At 38.9% G+C, this 19,935-nt stretch overlaps 2 protein-coding genes across 7 annotated transcripts in view; both read left to right on the top strand.

Moving 5' to 3' along the window:
- The window catches only part of bltp3b (bridge-like lipid transfer protein family member 3B), a 35,233-nt gene extending 27,804 nt beyond the window's left edge, over positions 1–7,429 (top strand). For both annotated transcript variants that reach the window (XM_079622379.1, XM_079622378.1), the window contains 4 exons: positions 2,605–2,861; positions 3,328–3,439; positions 3,656–3,816; positions 5,542–7,429. In XM_079622379.1, coding sequence (XP_079478505.1) covers positions 2,605–2,861; positions 3,328–3,439; positions 3,656–3,816; positions 5,542–5,682 — 671 coding nt within the window. In that variant the 3' untranslated portion in view covers positions 5,683–7,429. The remainder of the gene's footprint in view (positions 1–2,604; positions 2,862–3,327; positions 3,440–3,655; positions 3,817–5,541) is intronic.
- Positions 7,430–9,406: 1,977 nt separating this feature from the next.
- anks1b (ankyrin repeat and sterile alpha motif domain containing 1B) overlaps positions 9,407–19,935 on the top strand; it is a 153,333-nt gene continuing 142,804 nt past the window's right edge. For 4 of the 5 annotated variants that reach the window (XM_079624186.1, XM_079624188.1, XM_079624185.1 and 1 more), the window contains exon 1: positions 9,495–9,963. In XM_079624186.1, coding sequence (XP_079480312.1) covers positions 9,833–9,963 — 131 coding nt within the window. In that variant the 5' untranslated portion in view covers positions 9,495–9,832. Of the gene's footprint in view, positions 9,964–19,935 lie in introns of all 5 variants that reach the window. The other variant, XM_079624187.1, reaches the window with a different exon arrangement.

Here is a 19,935-nt window from a genome sequence, read left to right as displayed (position 1 = left end):
GCCTCTTTCCTCTCCAAGCATTAATCTATAGGCTTTTCCATGCTCAGTTTCTCTTGACTGGTTCTGCTAGCCTCCGTTTTTCAGACCGTTTCTCTGTATCTTTCTCTCACCTGCTCCCATGTTCTCTATTTTCAGTTATTCTCACTCGTTCAGTTTCCTCTTGCAGAATTTTTGCTGTTCTTCAGTTTCTGCATTTGGGAGGCAAAGTGCTGCGTTTGCTTGTTTTATTCACAACTGTTGAAAGATTAATTAAAATGTTCAGCTAGGAATGAGAGGAATGATCACTTCTATTCTTGTAATGATGGTCTTTTCAACTCCACTATTTCCAGAGGACATTGAAGAAATTAACCTTTGATGTCACAAACTTGTGTACAACTCTCTTTTTGTTCTAGAGCAAAACATTAAAAACTTTATTCACATGCACAAAAGCCATCCCCAATATATATATATATATAATATATATATATATAAAATGTTTTTATATAATACCTAAATTAAATATTACATGCACACAATACACAATGATTATTGTTATCATTAATTAAAGAGATAATTCAAATTATTTCATTATGAATAAGGCAAATAATATTTGTTATAATTTACAGTATATTATAATTAATTGAATTATAAAATACAAATATAATTTAAAAAATTTATACAATATACAAAATCATAGGTTGAAATTTCCGATTGCTACTTTTTTCATTTTTTTTTTCATTAAAGGACAATTTTTATATTTTACACTTAAAGACCTGTTTTCAGATCGTTTCTGATGAAATAGAACGGTTAAAATTGAAATTTGGACACATGCTGCTGGACACACATTGGGCTGAAACTATCAAAAAACACTTGCGTCGCACCTAGCGCCACATTGCGCCGGGTGTATGATAGAGCCCAGTGTGGCATCCCGCCGTTTTTATGCATGCATTTTTTGCGATTTTGGGACTTACAATGGGACATAGTACTATGGTAATACCTATGTACCATAGTGTTCCTTAAAGTACTTGGGCATATCGCATATCACAGTAAATAAATGTGGCATCATTGCCAATGTAGTACCATCTGCTTCAATCACCGTACCACAGTACTATTTTTGTAAGGGACGTTTTCCTGTCTCCCCATTTCTTATAACTCTCTTATATCTTATTTAACATTTCTTCTGAATAAGCATCCGCGCTTAGGAATTGTTCTCTCTATTCTGGGCAGAGGATGCTAATGCAGTCTTAGTTTCAGAGCTGACGGGTCTCGAAAGAATTCAATATAGATCAGACAGAGAAGTATATTAGAAACGGTGGACTCCTCTACCAGGAGAGCCTCTGGGACCTCTGAACTGCACAGCTCCGATATCATTTGATGTCTCCTTTCTGCCCTCTGCTGTAGGAAATTTCCATGAATTTCAATGAGATTTCTATTCATTACCACCACAAGCATTGTTGCGCTGACATTTTGGATTCAATGCATAATTTAAAAGCAGCGTTTCAATGTTTTGGATTTGTCTATTTTTAGACTGGTGGCTGTCTCCCGTGTCCTGCTTTCCCGTCTGGATCCACAGCCTGTGCGGCGGGCCCTTGACTTCCACTCATTAGTGATCCCTTGGTTTCCTGCATGACTGTGTACACATTCATGTGTTCTTGTAGTTCCAAGGTTTATTGCATTGCATGGAGAAACATGGAGTAGATGGTGTTTTCATCATGTGGGTCTTCATTATTGTGTGCATTTTGGGTAATGGCATCTATAATGCTGAAGTATTAAGGGAGAGAGACCTGGAATCATTCATTTTCAATGAGAGCAACAGGAACTGTACTTGAGAAAAGTTTAACGTTATGCAAATGTGAAGTTACGCGTCAGGTTATCCAGCAGCAGGAACACTTACTATCGACCTAAAGTCAGTTTCTGCCTTCAAGAGCACCTGGTAGGCTTTTACCTTCGAGTTGGACTTTCATTATTATGACTTATTACAACGCTCTCTGAAATGTTTGATTCTAATTGGTCAGTCACAACATTCTGAGGTCTGTTATTCCCTGATAATGACCATTGTCAATAGGAATGCTGTACTGTATAAAAGTCTGCTCATCCATGTAACTGAAGCCAGCACTTCTTTTGTGTGTCATGCGTGCAGAAATGCTCTCGCTTGTTTCATACAAAAGGAGCTGGTGCAATCTTGTCTTGTTATAGTTATCGATTGTATTAAAAAAAATGAAATCTGTATTAATGGTTCTGTACTATCATTGTAGCGTTCATCTTCTTGCTATGACGATTGTGTATGCTTTTTGGTTAATGGATTATAAATTATATAGATTATTGGTGTAAAATATGATCCCATCAATATCATAGATCAGTTTTCTGTCACGACATCACAACTCAGCAGCTTGTGTAAGCTAGAATTCAGAGTTTCTCGCTTGTAAATATGACTTCGCTCGGTCATTGCTCAGAAATCGCAATTGCGATATTTCCAAACTCACTTTGTCAGTGTGAACGAAGCATTTCATGGCTCAAAACCGAGAACCTTTAAACCAACAAAACATTTTTGACACCACAATCCAAATCTGTCAAAGATGAAATCAGCACCTTACTTCATTTCTAATTTGATTTCTTTTCTCGCAGGCTCTGGGTCAGGGTCTGACCCCAGCATGGTGTTATTAAATCCAGAGGTGCAGGTGAGGCTGGAAAGCGGCCCGGGCGCTGCGGTTCACTCTCCCCTCGCAGAACAGAACGGCTTCCTGCAGTGCCGCCTACAGGCCTTCAGTGCCGACTTCCTCATGACATCACTGCGAAACCTCGCCCTCTTCCTGGGGGATGACTCCGCCTCCCAGGTCCTCCCCATGGAGATCACCATCAAAGATACACACGTGAACCTCAAGGTACATTTAGACATCGAACATTAGGGCTGTCAAGATATATTTCACAACAGGATTATCATGGCCAAAATAATGAACAATATCACTATTTTTGCAATGTCTATAGAAATTTAAATAATGGTATCAGTCAAATTCAACTTTTTTTTGTGTTTATTTAGTGTTTTCTCTTTTTTGGTCAGTGAAACACACTCAAAAGTGTGCGTCTTGCTTTTGTTTGACGTGTCCTCGACATGTTAGTGGCACTTGATGATGTACATGATAATACATGATGTACTATGATAATATCGGTATTTAATGACACCCCTACTTGACACACTTACCTACATTGTGATTGTACACAGCCTTTCTGTTCCAAAACCTAGTGAACTGCAATCCCAGAATGCAATATGTCTACCTTCAGTGGAAATAAAATGTAGTAGACAGCAAGACAGAAACAGCATGTATGTACTAATATATGTGTTTAAATCAGGATGATGGTCCCCGTGACAAAGCGTCAGAGCCCGAAGCCACGCCCATCGCCGTGCATATTCATAACCTCCTTATCCATCGTCAAGATGACGGCTCATTCAGCATTGGAGGAGGTTATTCATGTCCCTTACTTCTTGTTCATCTCTTCCTGCTTCCTTCTTCACTCCTGAACTATAATTGTTCCTTATAGCATAATTTACCCCCCTTTAAATTCCCCTGGCACATGCATGCACTCTCTCTTTTACTTTGAAATGAACTATTTTGAAATAGGATTAAAGCTCAGGAATGCACGTTCTAAATGCATCCCTCCCCTCTCTCCCCTCGGACAGCTGAGCGTGCCGCGGACCCAAAGCTTCAGATGGCGGGGCCTGTGAATGACAGCAGGCTCAGTTCTGTCCCTGAAGTTCCTGTAGGTGTGGCCAGTGAGCCGAAAGCCACTCAGACTGCACCTCTGTCACACACAAGCCCCACCCCCTCAAGTAGACAACAGGTACAATTTGCGATATGTGAATTTTGCATGATGTAATGCATCACAGGGTACGTCCACATAAAGCTGGACTTGTAAAATTGCGGCTTTATGTGAACGTTTTATTTTGTGCCTTATATACAAATGTATGTCTGTAAGCCTTTTTACCATGTCTTGGTTTGCCTGTTTTAACCCTCTAAAGCCTGAAATATGAAATCATACCCAGAAAAATTAGATTAGTTTTTTTTTTTTAAGGCACACTATGTAACTTTTTGCCGCTAGAGGTCGCTTATTCAAAACAAAGGCGTAGCTTAATGACGCCTTGATCACGGAATCGTGGGAGTTGTTGTCTTCATCTCTCCAGCCGGTGGAGAATACGACAGGACTCGTGCAGAAATCATAGTCATTGGTGACCGGTAATGTATTAAAGTTACGAAAGCCGTTGGATCGGAACGAGGCCACTGGAGCGATTGCTAATGAGAGACAAGCACGACATACGGCTCGAGAGCAGTGGAGCTTTTATTATGCCGCAGACGCCGCTTCCGGTCATGCGTATGTGACGTAACGCAGCGCTGTTTTATCACATTTGAGTGTGATTAAAGTTGTTATAATGTTACTCTGTGCGTTCGCTCGGCTACTATATGAGACACTTACTGAGACCGATATTACTGTAGGTATGGTAAAAATGCTACTCGCGGTTAATAAAGAAAACGAGATTTAAACAAAAAGACTAACTGTGTTGAGCTGTATAACAATTAGTTAGTTTTCTGTCGATAAATGTACACATAATATATTAAAGCGTCTTTGGTGTTTCCATTGTTTCTATAAAATAAAAGCAGAAATCGAGGCTAACGCGGGTATGATGTTATTAATAGGCGACGCACGGACATGCGGACACGGTCCGTGTCCTGGTTAAAACTGCTTATTTCTTTGGATTTAAACATTCTTAGAAACATTTTTGGGATAATGCAAGTACACAAATCAACAAAATAAATAACATTGTTCAGGTGGTTTTTGGATATTGTAATCCAAAAATGTACATAGTGTGTCTTTAAATGAAAGTTTATTAAACCTTTAGACAAAATATGAAAAGGAATTAAAAAAAAGTTTGCCTATGTTTTTCAGTGTCATATTTGATACATCAGACTTTTATGTTTCATATAGAGATAGGGAGCTCATACTCAAGAGGAAGAGGGAAAAACAGAGGCCCAAACTGAGCAAAATATGCAATTTAGTGCAGTTTATATGACCAAAAAGTAAGATGAAATTATGATAGCTTGTAATGTAAGTCAGTGAGATCTTTATAACAGTGTAATAAAAAGACTACTTGCATAACATGCATATAAATGTCAGTCACTTTATTTCTTCCAATAATGTCTTCTTCCAATAAGATATTTAAATGATTTGTTTCATGATCAAAGCGCTGTAGTTTTTATTGTGGGTGCAAAACATGTAATGGAATGCAATTATAATGATGATTGAGAGATCAACATACAAGCAAATAAATGTTCCTTAAAAGCATGTTTATCATATTTGATACAACATTTTAACATGAATACGTTTAAAAAACATTTAAAAACCCTGATTAATATGTATAAATGGACCTCAGATAAAAAAATTAATTTATAAAAAGATGACTCCTTTAACATCAATTATACAATAGCAATTATCTTTCAAGTCAAGCATCCAGGCTGATAAACAATAAACACTTTGTGTGTGCCAAGCTAATGATCTCTTCCATCCACACAGCTGCTCGTGGAGGAGAACGAATGCTTGAAACTGGAGCTGTCTAAAGCCAAGATGGCGCTAGCGGAAGCCCAGATGGAGAAAGACTCTCTCCAGCATCAAATGAAGAGTCTCAAACTCACCAGCGGGGGCAGCAACAGCTAGTGGCAGTGCATGTGTGTGTGCATACAGGACAGACACTCGCCACAGGGGGGCAGCAGAGTGCTTGGAGGGGCCCGGCGCCGTACAAACTCTAAACTCTGCAGCCGATTGGAGAATGGTATGTGTGCCGTGAGCTCTCACTTCACTCGGGAACCAGACTTTATAATCGGTGGCATCTGCTCTTAAAGAACAGTGTTCTTTACTATAGTGCACACACAAAGCTTCAGAATCAGAAAAAGTCAAGTAATAAAACACTTCGGACAGCCTATGGATATTTCACATTCTCTTGATGTTTTGTTGCTCTCTTCCTGTTTTTATCATTTCTTTCTCTTCATTTCTTTGTGTCGGCGAGGTCTGCAGATGGACCCCTTAAATTATCATGGGAAAGTGCAAAGAGGTGATAAATGCACATTCTTTATCACTTTTTCTCTCTCTCTAACCAATCATACACAGTGTTGGAGCGCATTCCACCCTTGACCTTTAACCCCAGGACAGTCTTACACACTGTCAGGGCGTGTGATGTTGAATGTCATATCTTTGGAGGAATGTCTTAAAAAGTTAATTTGCACTGTTTCCGAACTCTTTTGTTTAACAAGAACTTAAAAAAAGAATATTTAGCAACTAATAAATTTGTGTTTATGTATAGTAATTGTGAAATGCAAGAATGTTTTTTTGTTGTTGTTAATAAGTGCGATTGAATTGGTGTAGGCGCAATTTTTACAATTCATTCTTATGTTAGTGTCTCAAAAAACGGTAACAAAATGTTTTTCGGAATTATTTATGTTCACGAACACACTACAGGATTTGCATTGCACAACTTGATTTGTCTTACTATGTGAACGGATGTGTTGAGGTTTGCAGATATCTGTTCAGTATTTGTAACTAAATGCTGTTTCATACCATGTTCGTCTTTTTAGAAGAACATTTGCACGGCAACAGTCATAATAGGAGATTAATTGTTCATTTACAGGGGTTTAATTCACTCTGAACTTGGAATGTTTAGCCTTTGCTTTGTCACACTGTTGATCTGATTACCAGCATTTCTGCGCAAAGAAAAAAACAAAACAGAGCTGGATGTTGGGAAACAGCTCGACAGATGCATTTGTGGGAATTCTAAGAGGTTGGCTTTTCTTATTTATGCTTTAAAAGAGAAGAGCCTATCTAGTTATTATGGAATACAAGAATGCAAAAATGTTCTTTGCTCTCTCTCTCTCTCTCTCTCTCTCTCTCTCTCTCTCTCTCTCTCTCTCTCTCTCTCTCTCTCTCTCTCTCTCTCTCTCTCTCTCTCTCTCTCTCTCTCTCTCTCTCGCCCTTGTTTTTCCTCTCGACAGCGGCCTCTACAAGTGCCTGTGACTGCACACCTTCTCCAGAGGTTCTGCTTGATATTTCTCTCACATCTTGTTCTCTAAATGAATGTTTTAATGCTCTTCACAACACAAGCTTCCATCTGGAGAACATTTTTCAGATGTTCGGACTTGAACATTGAGAGCTGGACGACAAACACCTGATTGTAGGAAACCAAAACTTTTCTTCTGTAGTACCAGGCCTCACCCCCGTAACACTAGCCCCGCCTCAATATGTAATAGACACGCCTCTTAGAGATGGAGCCCCGCCTCTTTAGCACAAATGATGAACAATGACGCTCAATCGAGCAAACTTATGAAATGATGATTTCTTGTCACTGTCAGAAGCTGCTGAAGTACTGAGACATCTGAAATAAAATGCTGAAATAAAGCTTAACATTTTATTCATGGGGTTCTCTTTTTTTTTTTTGTGACAATAAATGTTCCATATTTCATATACCAGATGTTGCCACACATGCTCTCAATCACATACTTACCTACTTTAAAAAAAAATGTTTTACGTGATCCTGTTTTCTTTTTATTAAAATATAACTTGATGGCTTCTCTGTTTTTCATGAATCAGTTTCACTCGGATGTACGTCACAATACTGAACACACAACTTGGTCTCACGTGGAAAATGCAACTATGTTACAAGGTGGCGAATTCGTATATGATGCGAGTCGTACAAAATCACCACACTAGCCACCAATTCACCTAAATGTAAAATGGTAACGAATTTCAATGAGATCGTATTGAAAGAAAAGATCTGTCGCTACTTCTGTAACATCGCGACCTTAAACCATGTTGCTTTGTGTGATGTTTTCCTTACCTTTCACATTTTAAATAGTATCCAGTAACTAGTGCGATTTCTAAAGTGATGAAATGGGAGCTAGACTGTGTATCATGCTTTTACTTCCACAATGGTTTGACTTCTACTTCGACTTCTGACTTTTTGAGCGATGAGTCACGTTTGCTAGGTGCTACTTAAAAGGTCACTTTTCCCCTGGGTTTCCAAAAAAAGGTCTTTCCGTCCGTGTAATCTCAGTTTGGTTTGGCTTCACCTTCATACAACCTCAATCTCATGTGGTACTCTCATGAATTGCAAAGCCAGGCCTACAAGTGTGTGTGTGTGTGTGTGCTCCCACTTTATGCATTGCCTATTAAGGCAGATGAATACTGCTCTGTTTGCTGCTCTATGGAGGAGTTTATTCCTGGAGTTCGAAACTAAATAGACACTGAACACCCGCTTGTTTTTGTGTGAGTAATGGAGAGCGCTTGCACACAACTGCCTCATAAGATCCGGTTGTTTCTGTTTCTTGGCAAAGTCGAAATGATTCTGTCCAACACCCAGTGGGCCTGCAGCTGCCTCTCTCTCTCTCTCTCTCGCTCTCAAACACACACCAAATCATCTCTTTTATTTCTTGTGTTCCTCTTCCAGTATTTAGCACTGTTTTTTCCCTCTCTTCAAGACTTCACAGCTGAACGGCACAGGGAGTAATGCTTTGGAGATGTTAGTGAAGTAAACAACACCCTGAGAAAACCTGTAATCTGTGTTCATTCAGTATTTCAATATTGTAGCTCAGAAATATAAAAGCTCTTATAAAAAAGCACAGTGGTGGTTGGAAAAATTATGGAATTGGATTGTGAATTTAATGGCAATTTAGTGTTTACCATTGTACTGAATGATTACCAAATTGAGGGACTATAGTATTTTTATTGATCAAGGTATTAGGTGTTTAATTAGATTGCAATCTGGTTCATGTATATGTATTAAGCCAACAATTGTTGGTTTCCGGAACATTCCGTGAACATTATTTTATGCTTGTAAAATGAAACCTACAAATAAAGTTTCTATAGAACATTATTATTTGGTTCCCCAAATAATAACCAACTAGAGCAAAGTACTAATATTAGGGGGAATGTTGTGTTTGCTAGGAATCCCAGCAGTTAGTTTGTTTCAGTTTATACAAGCTGCAATATTGGCTTAATTTTTGAGTATGAGAAATGCTAATTTCAAATAGAATTTATTATTATTATTAATTAAACATGTTTACATGTCAAATACCATATTCTATTCCATGTCCATATTCTTGTTCATGTGTTGAATAAATAGTTAATTCTTGATTGTTTGTCCCCAAATAGAAAGTTACCTTGCAAGAAAAGAAAAACATCTACCATAGTTACCTTGCTGTATCATATCATGGTACATTATCATTAGTGGTATTGCCATGTCTCCACCACAGTACAGTGTGTAAACGTTCCTTAAATATGATATGATATCTTCTCGTGTACCAATGAACTCAAAACAAGGTTACAGTAACAGTGTTTCATTGACTACACGCCCAGCCAGAGCAGCTCTCTCCTCTCGTAACGAAAGACTGCCATATAGGAAGCCGAAAGAGAGAAAACACTGATGCTGGGCCGCCCTGCTGTCGGTACAACTGCGCGCGCGCGCACACACACACATAGAGAGAGAGAGAGCGAGAGAGAGAACAGCGTGTGTACGGTGACCGAGAGCGCACGGACAGAACTGCTGCTGGTGAGTGTGATTTAACCCTCGTCTCCAGGCAACCAGCCCGTCTGGAGGACCTTCATCCTCCCGTTCAGCTCAGCTGCACCGGGACCGCGTTACTAAATATCCGGTGCATCATTCCATCATTGAGCTCCGGTATGGACTAGCGGCTTTATTCATACAGCAGCGCACGGCGGAGCGTCTGTTTGTCGGTAACATGCTGCAGAAATACTAATAGGAAACCTCGCCGTTCAGTCCGGATTGTTTTTGTTCTCGTGGATTAAACTTGTGTCCGGGATGGGGAAGGAGCAGGAGCTGCTGGAGGCGGCGCGGACCGGGAATGTGGGGCTGGTGGAGAAGCTGTTGAGTGGGAAGAAAGGATTGCTGGGCTCGGGCTCTGGCTCCATACCTCTGCCCGGGTTACTCAGGTATGAAACAGACCGTAGCGGACAAGTTTATTTCTGTGTGCCGTCGGATAAAAGGGGTTTCCGGGAGCCCACCGGTTCTGTGCTGTTTATCAATAAAGACAGAGCGATTGCAGTTGCTTGAGCAATGCAATACATCACACACACCCACTCTAGGCATCCCCGACCCACTGCGCCCCTCATACACTGTGTGTGTCGGGATATATGGCTGGGAGACTGTTGAGACACATATTTTGTTTCAACGTCTGTAACTCAGTGTTCTTTTGCGCTGCATATCTCAAATTTTGATATGCCATTCACATATCTGATTCAAATTAAAGCAGTTTATAAATCCACAACTTTTCCATAAACTGTTCACATTAATGTCAAGTAGCTTACAACGAGTGCTGTTGTTTGTCCTCTTAATAAACACTAATAGACTTTAATTCTGAGGAAAAAAATCTTATGTGTCTCCTCTGGAGTTTCAGAAGAGATCGCCTCCAACTTGGATTTGCCAAGACAGCAAAGTCTGCAATCAAAAGCCCGAGATTATGGTATTAAAGGGGATAGTTCACTCAAAAATGAGAATTCTGTCATTATTTACTCTCTCATGTTGTTCCAAACCGGTATGACTTTCTTCTGTGGAACATAAAAAGATGATATTATAGATGAAAGTATTACCAAAACTGTTCCTTTTTTTCTTTTTTTTTCAAACTGGTTACCAACATTCTTCAAAATGTCTTCTTTTATGTCCCAAGAAAGTCTTTGGAACAATACGAGGGCGAGGAAATGATGGCAACATGTTCCATTTTCTAGTTCATTGACCTGTCCCTTTAACCCGAGCATTTCTCAATAAATATTTCCCAAAATGATCTGGGCTATACTGTCCACATTCATTTCATAGCTCTGTGCCAGAGAGGGGGAACGGGATGAGAACATGATGAGGGGGGCCCACCAGTCCTTTCTGATATAGCATTATTGGGCCAGGTTGAAGAGTGGTGAAGCCCAAAAAAGTTGTCCCAGGCCCAATGAAAATTAGAACGACAGCCCTGCCTTGCATGTCTTATTTTTATGTCTCCTAAAACATTTTAGGATAAACTTTTGAGACTAAATAGATATGTAGAGGGATAATTCTCCCAAAAATGTACATTCTGACATTCTGTTTACTTGCCCTCACGTCATTCCAAACCTGACTTTCTCCGTTGGATCACAAATGAAGACAACACACAAAAAAGCCCATTCAATGATGCAGTGACCAATTTCGGACCCCATTGTCTTTCATTATATGGACAAAAATCTTTATTATTTTTTTATTATCCTTTTTTGTTGCAGTACATAACAGGGGAATCATATTCATATCTCAAATAACAACAAATAAACAAATAGAATAAAAACTGTTTTTAAATTAATCACATCTTTACATAAACTCATAAAGCATGAGATGACAGAGAGTTTAATTCAAGAAGGAATAATGGAAAGCACAATGGAGATTTAAACCATTTTTGTTTATGAATGAAACATTTATTATACAAAATAATGACGTGGGTGGGTAACATTTTCAAGAGATAAATGATCAGGGTTTTCATTATAAAAATATCTTTGAGAACAAAGGAGTGGATTGTTTCTGGGGGCTAAAAATAAAATAAATAAAACATATTATTTTCTTACTTATTTATAAAATGTATTATTTGTTTATTTATTTTTACTGGACAATCTCATTAGCGTTATGTGGAATTTGTTGAATGCTGTTATTTATAACCAGTTGGTTAATGGAGGTTTAATGAAGCCTCATAAATGGACAAAAAACCTTAATTTCTTTCTTTCAGAACGAATGTTAACTCTCTGTATTGTTAGCAATGAGTGATTTCTCCAGTATAGCTTGTGTGTGTTGCATCCCTCTGTGATGTGTTTTATCAGCAGTTCATGTATGTGTTTAAGGTTCTCTATGATCCCGGGAACATGTTACCTTCACATCTATCTTCACATCTGTATGTAAAATGACAAGTGTGGAGCAGAGAGAAGGAAACGTATGCTTGGGGAATGGCCAGGCAGAGATGGGGGGAAGGGCACCTGGGAACGACATGCTTGTTCGCGTCTGTGTGAGCTTGTGAGCGAGAGAGGCCGATCGAGCAGAGAAGTGTGCCACCCGGGCTCAGGCCTGGTTAAAACAGCGGGTACGATCAATGCCGGGACAAAAGATCCCTCTCCCTGTCCCTGCTAATCGGCATTTTTCCAGCGAAACGGCTGACATAATCTCGCCGCTCCTCTGATTTAGGGCGCAGAAGGCATATTTTGTGGTGGATCCTTATGGTTTTTTGGGGTTGGATGGTGGGAAGTGTGTTTGTGTTTTTCTCTTATTGGGCCAGGACTATTGGCCGGAGGAACGGGACAGTGTGGTACAGCGCGGGGTCTGGCTCTGTCCATCTGTCCATAGCGCTGGAAGTTGTGCCGTGATCTTGCTGAGAGCTCTGCAGTGTCACAGTTAGACGGGCATCGCCCGGGGAGGATTCACATGGCCTTATCTGAAAATGAGGACGGCTCTATGACAGGTCAAAGGTCACTTGAAGAAGTTGAGATGTTATTATATTCAGAATGGAATAGATTTTTTTAAATGATAGAAATTCACATGACCGTATTAAAGTGAATATGTGAATAAAATAATAATAATAATATATATAAATATATATATATATTGTTATTAAATTAAGCTGCAGTTCGTAACTTTTTGGGGTTAAAAAATATCCAAAATAAATTTTTGAGCAAGTACATAACCAGCCAGTGTTCAAAACTATCTGCTTGCCTTAAGCTCGATTCAAAACGGTAGTGACAACTGGAGATTCACCCGTTGTAAAACGCAAAAGACTTCGGATTTCGGAGTGGCTACAGAAAAAAAGAGACTGCAACCGGGCCCATGCGAAAACAAGGATAAATATCGGAGGGGCATTAAATGTAGTCACCTAATGCTGATGTTGTGAACATTAACAATTTGCACGGTTTGGCGTGATATGATAAGCGATCTTTAGATTTAATCAGCGCGATTTACTGCAATGCTTTTCTACCCTTAGTTGGTCAAAACAGTGGATGTTACTTGTTCAGATGACACTTTTCGTGTGAAAATTCTTATGTTGGTCATACTTCCAAAAAGTAGAATCTGTGATTCCGAATGACAGTGTCCGCACCGGCGCGGCGACTGACAGCCGCACATTCTCCTCAAAGCATTGGATTCATCCGCGCTGTGATAATTCTGCGAATAACTGCAATTGCAGATTTCGAACAGAGATGGCGACAAAGAGGACAAACTACAGACTGCAGCTTTAAATTAAATTGTTTATATTTGTAAAAAAAAATAAAAGTTAGTTTTAGGGATGCACATATCGGTACCATGTCTGTTGTTTTGATCAGTATGAATTAATGATTGGATATTTAATTGTATATGCTAAGTTCTCCTATTTTTTACATTTAGATTACATTTGCCATCAACTAACGCTCATTTAAAGTTAATCTTTAATATTGCTGTTTAATATAAATTTGAGAAAATCTCAAAATGAATATACATTTTTATAAAATACATTATAATGTTGTGATGTCTCAATTCACTTGCAGCATTCAAAGTGACTGGCTTTATTTTTTTATTTTTTTAATATCTTGAAATTTAACAAATTAATATGACAAATATCAAATGACTAAAATGTAATATGAAATGAATTATAAGTTTATTGTTATCAACCAGAATTTTAATATCAGTGCATCCCCTAATTATATAGGCTATAAAACACATTATCTTTTGGCAGATGTCAAAATCCCTGCTGTGATTACTTTTATTTCATTACGCATTGTTGATAATGAGCATTGCACTGTGAGATACAGTATTCTGTGCAGTGTTTTCTGTTGTGTGCTAGTAGTAGGTCATTCAGATATTCTATCCATGCTGTCAATGTCCCTGTAAGGCAACTCAGTTTTCACAGCGGTCATCTTGGAAACGCCCCAGGCTGCTCATTTCTATGTTGATAATAGGCATACAAGTAAAGCATGTTCCAATGACATGGGCTTGTGGCTTTGACCTCTGACCTCCGACACACACATACTCTGTTGCAAGGGGGACGGGACTCACTGCTGTATGATCAATGTTTTGTGCCCTCATAGTGCTAATGGATTAGCCCATCAATAATGACAACGTGTGAATGCTGCATTAGGCAGCACTGCACTTAGAAACACATGATTTCAAATGATACTACATTCATACGCCTATTACTTAATATGAGAATGATTAAATAAAACGCATAGCAATTATTTGTCTCTGAGTCAGGAATCGGGCTTGTAAGGTAGTAGTTGGATATATTTTTAAGCCTGAAAGCTATTTTTTCCATTTTCTGTCTTGATAGCATGGATAAAGCGTCACTTACTGGCATTGATTCAGCATCATGGATATTGTGATGATGACGTTGGTTATGGGAAACGAGATCCACTTGGCTACCAGTCACTTTGCTGATTGCCTTGTTGTCTAATTTGAGTGGTCATTGAACACGTCGATCATGCTTTGCAGACACACTCCTGGTGTGAAGGGTGTTCCAAAAGGTAGCTTTAGCTTATCTTAAAGGCCCACTGAAGTCCCTTGAAATGCACAGCATCATTCAATGCGTTGACGTAATTTCACTGAAGCAGGAAGACAGGGCGATAGCCAATCGCGTTTAGTTTATATCATAGCTCCACAGAGCCGTTAAGCTTGTTAAAGCCACAGTTTCCTCCTAATCTCCTTCATATCGCTTTAAAATAGCATTCTGTTCAGAATTCAAATGGGTCTGATACATTTTGTGGACTGCGCCAACTCACGCATATGTGCTGTCGTGTCTCTGGACCGTGGAAGATTGTATACACGCTGCGGCAGTTCGTATTATACTAATCGCGTGTCTGAATCGTTCCCTGAATTGAAAATAGTAAATGTGTGAACAAGTGACCAAGTTTAGCCACAGCTTCTGTGTCATTTGTAATGTAGGGGGCGGGACGCTCTAGATTCTAGAGAGCTTTTGATTGGACCGAATATCTGATGAGAAGCTGAAGTGCAGAGTGATCAAATCATCAAAATCATTGATCCATATTGGCAGAAGTGAGAGACTGTAAGATTTGAACGCTTATATCTTCTAAATGCAAATTTTGTCATTGTTTTGGAGCACACCATAGCATATAGATAACAGTAAGGCTAACATATTCATTCTAAAAGCTAAAAAACGTCAATTTCGATTTCATGGGGACTTTAATAATGTTGGCATCTAACATAGGCAGCATTGCATGTACTCTTCATTAAAAGGCAATCCCAGCGTGCAGTTCAACAAGGTGGAAAAGGTGAGAATAATAATAATAATATTTAAGTTTACATATTTGATGTGTTTTTAACATTTCGATTTAGATTAGAGATTGATTGTTTTAATAATAATTTATTAATTTAATGTTAAGCTTGCTGAGGACCCCTGAGAGCACTTTAAATCAGTTACAAGGAAGCTCCCTATGTAGGCAGCGAGGATTTAAAACACAGCTATAGTTTCCGTCACAGTCATACTCACTTCGCAGAGATATTCTAAGAGATGTATAATAAATATACATTGTTTTCATGATTTTTTTTCTCTCAAAATAAATGCATCATAAAACATAAAATAACCGTAAGGAAGGACGTGAAAGACACACACCACTAAACTTGATTAACATAGACCGATATTCTAGTTTTAACACTTGTGGCATGATGTTAAAAAATGTGAGGGGGGATGGGCTTAAAAAGCAATTTTTCTGAGTGTTTTACTTTACAAAGTGGTTAACCAGCTAAAGCACAGTCCACTAATTAAGACACTGCCCCTAAATCTTGGTTACCTTACGAGTCAACGACACTTCCCTACTTGCTAATACTATGAAGAAAGCAGTTAGCATCTGTTTTCTGTCTCGGCTGGTCAGGGGCAGTCACCGATTCGGCATGTCCCTGCGGTTTATCAAAATAAACATTCAGGACCATTATCCCCCGTCTTATCAGGCACAGAAACAGACCGCTGAGCGACACAGACTGCAGTGCCATCGAGCGCACCATACTGAGCCCTGCACACTTCACTGTCAGAGCCGCTTACTAAAAACATGGACCGCTACCAAACCTTCTGGTCTGCTAGTGTGGAGGAGTGTTTCTCAGATAGAGAGAAAGAGGGAAGAGGACGTTTACATATCACTATTCATTAAGAGACGAGTAGACGGGGGAGGTAGGGGTGGCGTATTGGGGTCAAAGGTCAGATTTGTGGGGAATGGCGTGTTCTGTGTGTGCTAGGAGTGTCGAGTAGGTTTGTCTGAGACACATTCTGTCTGCTTCTAAGTGCTCTCTTGAGCGTGAGCGTGCATAAATCACGTAAGAAAATGACCCTTTCCGTAAAAGTTTCACTTTGCATAATGACTCCGCATGGGAACCAGTCAGTTGCAAACTAGCCTCATCGAGTCAGACTTATTGACATGGTCCATCTTGTGTCTTATTCTGGCTAAGTACAGCCTCGTGACTGTCATGTAAATTGGCAAGCCATGTTTTATTACCTTTTTATGCGATGTTTAGCATAAATCTGAAATGCGATAGGCTATACCACGAAAATGGACCAGTATGCAATAAAGTTGTACAGCTAAATTAAATAATACCGCAATAACCTCCGCAATTGTTTGCACAGACAGCTCAGGTGACAGTAGCATGTTGATAGAGTTTTTGTCCGTCAAAAATAAATAAATAATTATTTCACAGTAGTGCTGTCAAATCGATTAATCGTGATTAATCGCATCTAGCATAAATGTTTGTTTATATGTGTGTGTGCGCGCTATTGAATACCTTTCAAAGAATCAGTGTCAAAAATCCTGAAAATCTACTGGTTAGTTCTTCCTCAAAAGCTTTCATTGTAGCAACCCTGTGCCATGTAATACAACTTTGTTTCCCAGTGGACCAGTGTTGTTACTGTTCAGTCAAACTAAAACTTCACTTACTGGGATAATTCTGACATAAAATAAAATATAAATATTAGATGAAAAGCTTAAACTAAAACAAAAAACTTCAATGAAAGTTAAATGTTGCCTTGTCAACTAACTGAAATAAAATAAATATATACTGAAGTGCTAAAATTACTACAACTGAAACTGAAATAATATATTAAAGCTAAATAGAAAATCATTTAAATGACAAAAGCACAAAACAAAATTACAATTTAAATTGAATAATACAAATAAATAAATTAATAAATTGAAAAATAAGAAAAATAAAACTCAAAATATAAAAAAAAATACTTAGATAATACTAAAATAACACTGTAGTGGACTGATAAATCTTTCTACTTTTAATTCAGGAAGTTGGTCAGGCAGTCCCATTCAAGTACAATTCTTCATTTGCAATTCTTCATTTGTAAGTTGCTTTGGATAAAAACGTCTACTAGGCTACTCTAAATTAATAAATGTAAATGATATGCAAATTTCAGAAAGCTCTTGTAATTTTTGTGTGCAATTTGCATCAGATAAGAGGAAAATGCGAAGACGTGCCATCTGAACATAGAATTTTATGGAAAGTAACGTGTTTATTTGTGTCATTAAAGGGTTAGTTCACCCAAAAATGAAAATAATGTCATTAATGACTCACCCTCATGTCGTTCTAAGCCCGTAAGACCTCCGTTCATCTTCGGAACACAGTTTAAGATATTTTAGATTTAGTCCGAGAGCTTTCTGTCCCTCCATTGAAACTGTATATACAGTATACTGGCCATGTCCATAAAGGTAATAAAAAGATCATCAAAGTAGTCCATGTGACATCAGTGGGTTAGTTAGAAGTTTTTGAAGCATCGAAAATACTTTTTGGTCCAAAAATAACACAAAATAAGACTTTATTCCGCATTGTATTCTCTCCCGGGTCTGTTGTCAATCCTTCACAGTTACGCTGATGGCGTAAGACACTGATGACGTGTATTTCTGGTGCGCCCGAGCTTCGTTTACAGTCTGAGGGAAACGCACGCTGTAAAAGTGTCTCATCCGCGACATGCACATTTACGCACCATTAAAAAAAATGATATCCACGCAAACAATGTAGAATAGCTTGAATATAGCGTGCGTCTCCCTCAGACTGTAAACGAAGCTCGGGCGCACCAGATAACACGTCATCAGCGTCTTCCGTCAGCAGCATCACTGCGGAGTCCTGAACGCAGATTCACAACAGACCCGGGAGAGAATACAATGCGGAATAAAGTCTTATTTTGTTTTATTTTTGGACCAAAAAGTATTTTCGATGCTTCAAAAACTTCTAACTAACCCACTGATGTCACATGGACTACTTTGATGATCTTTTTATTACCTTTATGGACATGGCCAGTATACTGTATATACAGTTTCAATGGAGGGACAGAAAGCTCTCGGACTAAATCTAAAATATCTTAAACTGTGTTCCGAAGATGAACGGAGGTCTTACGGGCTTAGAACGACATGAGGGTGAGTCATTAATGACATTATTTTCATTTTTGGGTGAACTAACCCTTTAACATGCTAGCAATGTTCTTCTGTGAATAGAGCAGATCAGGAAGATGTTTTTTCTTCACTTTTAACCTCAATATTGACATGCACAGGAAGGATGCTGTTTCAGTTGCATTTGTCATGAAGTAAATAAACAGAATAGTATGCAAATATAAATAATAAGCATGCTATACGCCAGTAAAACTTGCTGAAGCTATAGCAAACCGGCATGTTCTTTCTGTAGTTAAGAAGTCTGGTGGAGACACCAGCATAACATCATGGGAATCATCATCCAAAACACACTCTTTTCATCAGGGGCCATTACACGCATTACATGTAACATGGTATCCTGTTAACACGTTTGTTGCAAACATCATTCACAGTCTCAGCACTTTTCTGAGGTTGAAAGAGCTTTATAACAGCACTGCTTCTAAAACACACTCTTTTCAGCAGACGACGCAACACGTTACATGTAACACATGATCCCGTCAACACATCCGTTGCATACATCATTCAGAGAGCTGAAGGAGCTTCATAATAGCAATAAATAATCCTGCATGATGAGAACCATCATTCAAAACATACTATTTTCAGCGTGGGACGTAACACGTTACATGTACTAACACGTTATTCTGTTAATAAATTGGATCCAACAACCATTAATCAGTCTTAATGGTTTTCACAGTTTAAAACAGCTTCATCATATAACAATACATTATGGGTATTAACTTTTCAGCAGGGGTCGTAACACGGTACATGTTATATCCAGTTAACACATTATTTACTCCTTCAACACTTTTCACAGATTAAAAGAGCGTTATAACAGTATTGCATAATGAGAGCCATCATTTAAAACACTCTTTTTAGCAGAGGACGTAACAAGCGTTACATGTAAGTTACCCAGTTAACACATTTGTTTCAAAGATCATTCACAGTCTCAATACTTTTCACAGGTTAAAAGAGCTTCGCTCCTGTTCCCTGATCAGTTTAGCTGTTTCTCCGAGCTGTGGCGAGAAGTTTTAAGGCTAACACAAACGCATCTGTGCTAGCGTGGCCGTGATCAGCTTAGGCTCTGTGTAATGCTCCTGCCAGGGATTGTTCTACTCCTCGGAGCATGCTTGCCTTTTGTTTGAAAAGCTGTCATAAATCAACCTCTCAGGCCCTCATCCTTTAGCTTAGCGTAGCTTATGGCCTGGCGCTTTCTGTGCTGATGAATGGCCATCACAGTTCTGTTTAGATGAGTGTCCTCCTGGCATTAGGGATCAGATAGCTTGTATTTCCCCCTGGAAAAGTTCTCAATCACATGATCAGACATGTGACCACTGGATTAGCAGGCTTCATGGAGATTTGGGTTGAAAATATTACTGTTCCTCTGAAACTGGACATAACAACCCAATATTAGACTGATTTAAGTGCCACTAACTTCACAAATGTGACCCTTGGATCACAAAACCAGTCAGAAGTCGCACGGCTATTTGTGGCAATAGCCAACAATACATTGTA

The sequence above is a fragment of the Phoxinus phoxinus genome (genome assembly GCF_949152265.1).
Source record: "Phoxinus phoxinus genome assembly, chromosome: 9".
NCBI classification, from domain to species: Eukaryota; Metazoa; Chordata; class Actinopteri; order Cypriniformes; family Leuciscidae; genus Phoxinus; species Phoxinus phoxinus.
This window is presented reverse-complemented; position numbering and strand designations above follow the sequence as displayed.